Consider the following 9,069-nt stretch of genomic DNA (forward strand, 5'->3'; position numbering starts at 1 on the left):
ATCCGGGAAACTGATGGAAGGACAGAGAGTTGGACAAATCCTGAACATCAGTGTCCACGGTGTGGATGAGGACCCAGAGGCTTAACCGCCCCAGGGAGGACAGAGACCCTATGGGTTGAGGTCATGGAGCATGATTATAACAATGACGGGATGTGGGCTTGGCTGAGAAAAAAAGTGCATTTATGGACAGTTTGCATCTGGACTTATCTAAAATTTAGGGGAAAATATTCTTGATCAAAGGAACAAAAGAATCGATACAATGATTTGTGTGTCAGGAAAGAGAACAGGTCATGGTAAAACCTGGCGGGGGGTAAATGTCCCAGTGAGAGGAAACATCTTCTCTACAAATGAGGAAAGTTACTTCACTCTGTGTGGCCTGCAGTGAGAACATGGGAATTAGAGTCACAAAGAACAAAGCAGGAAATGACCCTGAGGGACATCTGGGAGTCAGCAGAGCAGAGGAAACCTCAGATCCCAAGAGGAACCCCCATCCCCTCTCTGCACCTGCTCCATGGGGCACAGGAGCTGGGTGGGCCTTGAGCGCCCCCTGCAGCCCAGATCCCTCCTGTATCCTGCAGGGAGGTTTGTGTCTGGGCTCACGCTGTCTTCCTGTCACTGTGTCTCTTGCACAGAAATACACGGCCGTGTCCTCGTCGGTCACAGAGCTCAGCTGCAGGGAGAACTGGTTCGTGGACGTGTCTCTGGTGATGGAGATGCGGCTCTTGAGGGATGAGCTATAAGCTGTGCTTCCACTATAACTGATGCGTCCCATCCACTCAAGCTCCTTCCCTGAGAGCTGGCGGATCCAGCTCCAGTAGGAATTACTGGTTGTGATGGAGTCACCAGTGACTGTGCAGGTGAGGGAGAGGGTCTGCGAGGGCTTCACCAGTCCTGGGCCCGACTCCTGCAGCTGCACCTCGGACAGGACACCTGGAGACAAGGAGAATCAGAACCTGTCAGTCATGTGCAGTCACGACCATCCCACAGACCCGTGCCTGACATCTGAGAAACTCACATTTGGAAGTTGTCACCAGGTAAAGGAGAAGACCCCACAGTCTCATCTTCTGTTAGATCTCAACTCTGCCTTTCACAGAGACCTGAGCCCTGTCTGAGGACAGACCTGTGAGCTTCCACCACCCAAGCATCCACATTTACCCTAGAGCTTGAAGGAAAATTTGCATGTGGGGGAGCTGTGTTCTTATAAGTGGTTATAAACTTAGGTGAGAGACTTTGTATTTTTTAAGTGCCTGTATAGTTTCATTTTTCTTAAAATTATTTGACATGCAATTATGGAATAGGAGAGAACCTGGTGAGTTTGAAATAACCGAAATGTGTCCCCAGCTTTCTGAGCCCAGATCTCCCTTCCTTCAACTCCCATCCTCTGTGTCATCTTGCTGCAGCCCAACTCTGCTCCATAAACCGAGGCTCTGGGTCTTGCTTCCCAGCACTGATCCCAGCAGAACCCCTGCTTTCTTTCCCTGTACCCTGTCCTGTCATGTGGTTCTCATCACACTTGAGAGCTTGTTACATTGTTACATTGTTGCTGTTCCATGAGTTTCAAGCCTACCTTGAGCTCTGTCCACCCTGTGATACAAGACCCAGTACATGGGAACCCACAGGGACTCTGCAAAAAATGACGCCTTGTGCATTACTCAGTAAAGTGATTCTAAGTATTTGGGAAAGAGCAAAAGACTTTTAAACGCCCGCATCACAGAGTAAGCCATGTCCATCTGTAGTGTCAATTTTTCCTATCTACATTCAGTTCTCATCCAAATTTTATGGATGTTAATCTTTCATTTAATCCTCCAATTTCATCAGTTATCCCTGATTTTTTAAGATATCCTTTAAAAACCTCAATTATAATGGTTAATGTGCAAGCAGTAAAACCATCCAGAGCATAAAACTTGTAAAAACAAACTTCCCCTTGACGCTCATGTGCTGGGGTCCGTGACAGTCCCTCCATGACTGTGGTCACTGCCCCGTGTAACACTGCCCAGCACAGAGAAAGAGGCCAGGGGCTGGGCTGGATGCTGGGCTGAGTCTGCCCCTGGGAGCTCCCTCGCAATCCCAAGGGCAGGTCCATGTCATGCAGGGACAGTCCCTCATGTCACATTAAACAGAAGAGGAGGGAATGAGGAATTTCAGATAGACTATTTTTTATTTGATATGAAGACATTGAACCTGGACTCTACTGACAGTTCAAGTGCACAAAACAGTATTGGTAATGGGGGGCCCAGTGTTGTACCACAAATCTACACAACTTCTTCATCCTGTGCAACTGAATGTGATGCCTGCTGAACTTTAATTTAATGAACCAGGCTGTGAGTGTGTGTGTGGCATCTGTGCACATTCATTTTGGCATAATTAATCATATGCTCTAACTGACATCAAAAGATCAAAATGTATGTTATGTGTTGTCTTCAGATTGAAAGAGACCGGTGGGGGTGCACTGGAGTCTAACACGCTAAGCACGTGTCACTTCTGTCTGTCTGTCTGTCTGTCTCTCTCTCTCTGACTCTTGCCTTTTCTCTTTCTGCACAAACACAAACAGACACACAGACGCACAGATACACAGACATACACACACAGAGACACACACACTCACCACTGATCATTTTTGAAAATCTACCTGGAGCGATGCCTCTGATTGATGCTGAGCAATTCCTTGTAACAGACACAAATGTGATCCTTGCAGGCTTTTTATGGATGTTCTTCAAGAAGGCACAGTGTACAGGAAGAATCTCCCGAGGTACAAAGTGAGCAGGACCACACTGTGTGTTGTGGGGACTTAGTGCATCGCACACTGTTCCTTGTATCATAATTATCCTGCTACAACGATGTGTATGCTGGATGTTGTGTTTTGTGGATGGATCTCTTGCAAAAAAATATATTTTCATAAAAATAATATTGAAAAGTCATTAATCAGGAGTCTCATACCACTGAATAGAGAAAATATATTCATGGAAATGAAATTGTCTCAAAGTGGGAGAAATGTGAGAAAAATACTAGCAGAGAAAATTGCAAATGTGCTATAAATAAAAGAAACAGTATTAAAACAATGATTATACCAATAATAATAATACTTAGTAGTATTTATATATTTAATGAATCAATAAGAAAATGTAAACAAAAAATATAGGATTACAATAAAATACAAAAAAAGAGTTGCATTGGAAACCAGCAGAAACATGGAATGAGATGATTTTATGTCTTGGTTTTAGAGGCAATAAAGGAATGAAAGTTCATAGCATCAGTGGAGTAAATTCAGGTTTCTAGTTTGTTTCCTTTGAAACTCCAATGAGCATGAGGGGAGAGAGAAAAGGGAAAAGTGAGAAGAGATCCAAGAATTGACCCTTAAGGCAAAGAAGAAATGCGGGAGCAGGGGTCAAGAATGATCTTACAGAGCAAATTCTAATGCAGCAAACCACGCCGAGATGTGCCTGTCATCGTGTGAGGTTTAAATAGAATGAAGGGTGAAAGTAAAAGGCAAAATGGGAGCTTTCATCATAAAAGTGCAGGTTTTAGCAATACTTGCCTTGCAAGGTTGTAAGTATTTGAATGTAAGATAGTTGGGAACACATGACCTGAAATCAGCAATAAAAATACCTGCCAGAGCAATGCTGAAAAAGAAACATAGACTTTTCAAGGCTTTATTGAAGTTCAATTATGCCTACAGACAATAATCTAACCTGCAAGGCTGTGGTACTTGGTCACAAACCAATCACCGTGCTGTACCTTGCTCAGGGTCTCCATGTCAGACTTTCTAACGTGGGATATTCCTATCCCAGCCTCCTTCAGGTCTGTTCCAAATGTTCAGGCTCAGAGATATTTATTGGTGGACTCTGACCACAGGGGGCACCAGGGATGGTGGTTTTGACAGACTATTCAGCCTTTCCCTGACGTTGTCTGACTCCAGCCACCCATTGGCTCCTCCACCTCACTGCTCTGAAGCTCATGGGGCCCCCTGCACATCCTCTGACACAAGGTGTGTGAGGTGACAGGTGTCCAGGGGTCCGCAGCTGCCCTGTCCTCACAGATAAACTGCGTTCTCAAGAAAGCTACTTTATGGCTGCTGCTGATTCAAGTTAATATTACTTAAATGTTTCTATTAATCAGCTGTACAAAATATAGACAAATTGGTTACTATCTTAAATCAGCACTTGTGGTGAAACTTGACAAAGACAGCCGAGGTTGTTTTTCACCATATGCACCCAGTCAACAAGAAAACCCTGGGGATTCTCTAAAGGTGGGACATGGCTGGTAAACAAGCCTCAAGGACTCCTTAGACATCTCCAGGTAGATTTTCATCAGCTTCCATTCTTCAGAGGATGCAAATATGTTTTATTTATTGTCTGCCTACTTTGATAATGATCTCAGATAATTCATTGGCAAAAATGTTACTCTATCAGTTGATAAAAAGCTGATTTATTTTGTTTCCGTCTGACATATGACAACATTTATATAAAGTGAGCTTGCCCAAATTCTAAACACAAGAGCATACACATATATTCATATAGAAAGTATGATTTTGGAGTAGTACATGTCAAATGGATACTTTGCAAACAAACTGGTGATGACATTTGTCACAGAAATGTAAAAACAATACAAAACACAAACAAACAAACTATCTTAGGAGTCATATGGAAAAACAAAAGACACTGAAGAGCCAAAGCAATCCGGAGCAATAAAAAATATAAAATAAAATAAAGCTGGAGGTATCATACTGTCATAAACACACACACACGGAGCAATAGAACAGAACAGAGAACCCAGAAATCAATCCACATACTTAAAGTCAACTGACCTTTCAAAAAGGCACTAAGAACATACATTGGGGAAATTCCAGTCCCCTAAAGAAATGGTCCTGTGAAAACTGGACATCCATGTGCAGAAGAATCAAACTAGATCTGCACCTCTCACCATATACCTAATCAACTCAGAATGGAATAGAGACTTAAATATACCACCCCGAACTGTAAAACTACTGAAAGAGAACTTAGGGAAACAATTAAGGATGTAGTACTTGGCAAATATTTAATGACAAACATTTATGACGTCTAGAATTAACACATTTTTGGCTTAACCACTGTGTTTAGCAAAGGATTAAAAGTATATTGACTTCAAATATTTTCAACATACAATGGGGTTATTGAGACGCAACTCCATGATAAGTTGAGGAAGATCTGTACAGATGAAACTCAGTTGTGACAACGGAAATTTTGGTGAAGATGTATGTAGTGACTTTGGGTATGATTAAACACAAACTATGTAAATGTAGTTAATGTGGACCTTGACATCAGTCTCTAGTGATCTCATATGACTAACAGGACCAACTTTATTGGTGCATTTTTATTGTTCCCATTAGGGACTTCTGTCCATGTGGACACGTGACATATTTCTACTCATGGAGGCAGGAGAGATGGTCTGCTGGGGCTTTCCTGATTCTTCAGGAGGGCATTTCAGAAGAATCATCTCCTCTCTTGCATAAAAGAAGGTATCTTCATATCTCTGTGTGACTCTTTGGAAAGTCATTCATGTCCACAAATCATAAGAGTGAACTGTAGCATGAAGCTAAAACGCCAGGTGAATTAGTGTCCAAATCTAGGGAAGTCAATCACCTGGATTCATGGGCTGTTGAAATACTCAAGCCTGGATCCATTCACATCTGGGCGTCTTGTTTCAATAGTTTGTGATTTGTGTCATTGTTTAGTAAGGTCCAGTCACCTCTCTTTGCTTTGTGCTTAAATAGCAACACAAAATAATCAACAATGTGATATGAAATAACTAATCTGAAAAATAACCTAACGTCAAAATTTGTTAGTTGTGCATACAAACACATGCAGACGATGTGAATAAATGCTATGATTGTACTCAAAATAGTTTTATCTTTAGTAAGGAAGTGCTGTGCATTTCTTAGATTTATTAGAGACTCACATTGAGAACCTTGAAATAATGTGTTAATGACTCATACCTTTAAATACAACTGTGTGTTATTAATAGGAATTTCTCCTACGTTGTTAGTTTTCCATTAGAGATAATCCTCTGCCTTATATAAAAAACTCAAGGAGAGGAATTTTTGCACTTATTTGAGCTCATCAATTAGTCCAAAACAGAAATAAGGACACATTATTTTGTTGTACTGCAGGTCTTAGGGACACATTGCAAACAAAGAGGTTTCTCACATCTTCTGGAAAAACCATTACAATAGACAACTTTTGAAACTTTTAGAAGCACACCTACATCCCAGATACTTGTCTACCTGGATGCTCTCAGGACACAGACACACCTGTATTTATCAGATGTGTTTATCAGTCGAACACAGTAGAACTCAGGATTTGCATATTCATGAGGTAGAATATCTTAAAGTTCAATTAAGACCTCAGCCTCAGAGGAGATCAGGGACATATGGGCCATGCAGGAGTGAGATGAGGAGGGCCCACGTCCGAATCCACCTTGAAGACATGCGTCTCCTGTCACACCCTGAACTCTGGGCAGGCAGAGCCCCTCGCTCTGAGGAACAAGCCCCCACAGGTCACGCTCCTCACTGTGATCCACATTTGATGGCGTGGAGATAACTTGGATCACTTATGAGCCCATCACGGTCTCTTTTGCTGAGCAGTTGCTTTGACCCTGTTCTGGTCCCACCAGGCACCATAAGAGCACATTGCAAGCTCTGAGAGAGTGACCAATGGCTTTTCCACATGAGCGTCCAGCTGGGGCCATGAGTAGCTGTGAGATCTACTGGGCAACCTGAGCTCGTTTCCCCTGCACCTGTCTGGTGACCTGGGCTCCCAGGCTGATCGATAGAAAGACCCTGTGTTCTCAGAATAACCCTAATACATATAATCCATGGCTGTGTTTCTGATCACATTAACAGTAGAAGTTGAATGGGGCTCTTCATAAGCTAACACCTTCCAAAATATTTAGTCATAATTGAGTTTGAATAAATTTGAGTCTTATCACCAAATTCACATCATAGAATTCACACAGAATTTACATAGTTTCCATTCATGCGCTTTGCTCCACCTATTACTAATTTATTTATGATCCACTCAGGCTCATTCATCTACTGCTGTCTGTGAATCACCACTTTCCTGTCAAACACCAACCCAGGTAACATTACCAAGACCTGAAATCTGAATTTCCTATTCCTGGGATCAGTGTGTCACCCCAAATTCTGCACCATTTGAATTAATGAAGGCATCCGAGTACTCCATTATTTTACTATTAAGATACCTACAAGAGCTAAAAATCTGTTCTAAGTGTGGCTATCCTTGTATTATTGTGTGAGGTACATGCTCCCAGTACAGTAAAATATTTATCGGAACATCAGCACTGCTGTAAATATTTGCATTTATATCACTATTTTTGAAAGATGAAGTTCCAGGCTTGGAGAGGCAGCTCCTCACCAGCCACCTCTGCACCTGCTGGAGCCTGTCATGGGCAGTTCCTGAGCGCCCCCTGCAGTGCAGCCCTTGCCCTGCAGTGGAGGCTCCTGTCTGAGCTTACAGTGTGTTCTTGTCACAGCACCTGTACTGCAGTACTGAAGGTCTGTGCCCCAGCTTCAGGGTGTTCTTTCAGTGACACCATATAATTTTTCAGCATTTCTTGAGATAGTGATTTGGCCTCACTAAACACAAAGTGCTCTGCAGGGAATCTCCAAGCAAATGTTTGATAAAACTACCAGGGAGTCTCTTCCCTGGAGCTCTCAGGTGCAATGACACCGTCGACACTCACGGTGAGTCCAGGAACTCTCAGGGGCTTTGGGAGAGTCTCTTGTCATCTTCACCTCCTCCAACTGAAGGACACAGCAGAATGAAGGGTCTCAAAGCCCACTCCGCATCTTCTAACCCAGGAACACCCACCCACTCACCCTAACACACCCACACACATACACACAAACACATCCACACATACACACAAACCCCCACCATGCATTCACAATGGGACTAGTATTAACCGTAATGGGCAAGAAATTTGTCCTTCTTTCCTGTATCTTGCATATAGGTAGTGCCTCTACACTGACCCTAGGCCTGGGTTTGTGACTTGCTTTGTCAAACTGAACAAAAGCAAACATGATGCTGGTGTAGACTTGGGAATGAGATGTGTGGTGGGATTGTCTGTTCCTCCATTACCCAGGAACACTTTAGATGCCTCTGAGAGGGAGCCAGGGTCTCCATGAGGAGGGCCAGACATGCAAATCTATGCCCAGTCAGTTCAACCACACTGAGCCCCCTGATGTGTGGGGATGGTCTCACTGGACCTGAAGCCAACCCTGTCCACATTCTCAGAGGGCACAGCCAGGACAGCGCCACAGAGGGCACTGGACACAGAGTCTCTCTAGCAACAAAAGCAGGTGCTGATCTAGGAACAGAGGACCCTGGTTGGAATCCCTGTGGTCCAGTGTCTTGCACGGGCCTCCACTTCTCCAATTGTGGAGTGTAGGTGTCTCTATTAGGAATCCTATGTTTGTCTTACCTGTGCAAGTGGGCATTTCTCAAAGGAAGATATATGAATGGCCAACAGACACATGAAAAAATGCTCAACCTCACTCAGCATCTGGAAAATGCAAATCAATACCACTTTGAGATCCCATCTCCCTCCAGTTAGGATGCCTAACATCCAAAAGACTGTGTGAATGATAAATGCTGGCGAGGTTGAGGTTGTGGAGAAAGAATATCTCTCATATACTGTTGGTGGAGCTGCAAAATGGTGCAGCCTCTATGGAAAAATGACATGGAGGTTCCTCAAACAATTGCAGATAGATCTACCATGTGACCTAGCGATCCCACTGCTGGGGATATATCCAGAGGAATGGAAACCATCAAATCAAAGGTATACCTGTACTCCAATGTTCATTGCAGCACACTTTACAATAGCTAAGAGTTGGAACCAGCCCAAATGTCCATCATCTGATGACTGGATAAGGATACGGTGGTACATCTACACAATAGAATTCTACTCTGCTATAAAAAAGAATGAAATACTACCATTTGAAACAACATAAATGGACATAGAGAAAATTATATTAACTGAAACAAGTCAGGCACAGAAAGAGAAATACCACAT

At 43.1% G+C, this 9,069-nt stretch overlaps 1 gene segment (V, D, J or C); it reads right to left on the bottom strand.

Moving 5' to 3' along the window:
* Positions 1-362: 362 nt before the first annotated feature.
* LOC134372877 (Ig heavy chain V region 3-6-like) lies at positions 363-937 on the bottom strand (the record flags this gene model as incomplete). The annotated part of the segment is given in 2 exon segments: positions 363-376; positions 505-937. Coding segments are annotated over 2 exon segments (447 nt in total), but the record flags the coding sequence as incomplete, so codon positions are not given.
* Positions 938-9,069: the final 8,132 nt, after the last annotated feature.

Source organism: Cynocephalus volans, chromosome 3 (assembly GCF_027409185.1).
Source record: "Cynocephalus volans isolate mCynVol1 chromosome 3, mCynVol1.pri, whole genome shotgun sequence".
Classification (NCBI taxonomy): Eukaryota; Metazoa; Chordata; class Mammalia; order Dermoptera; family Cynocephalidae; genus Cynocephalus; species Cynocephalus volans.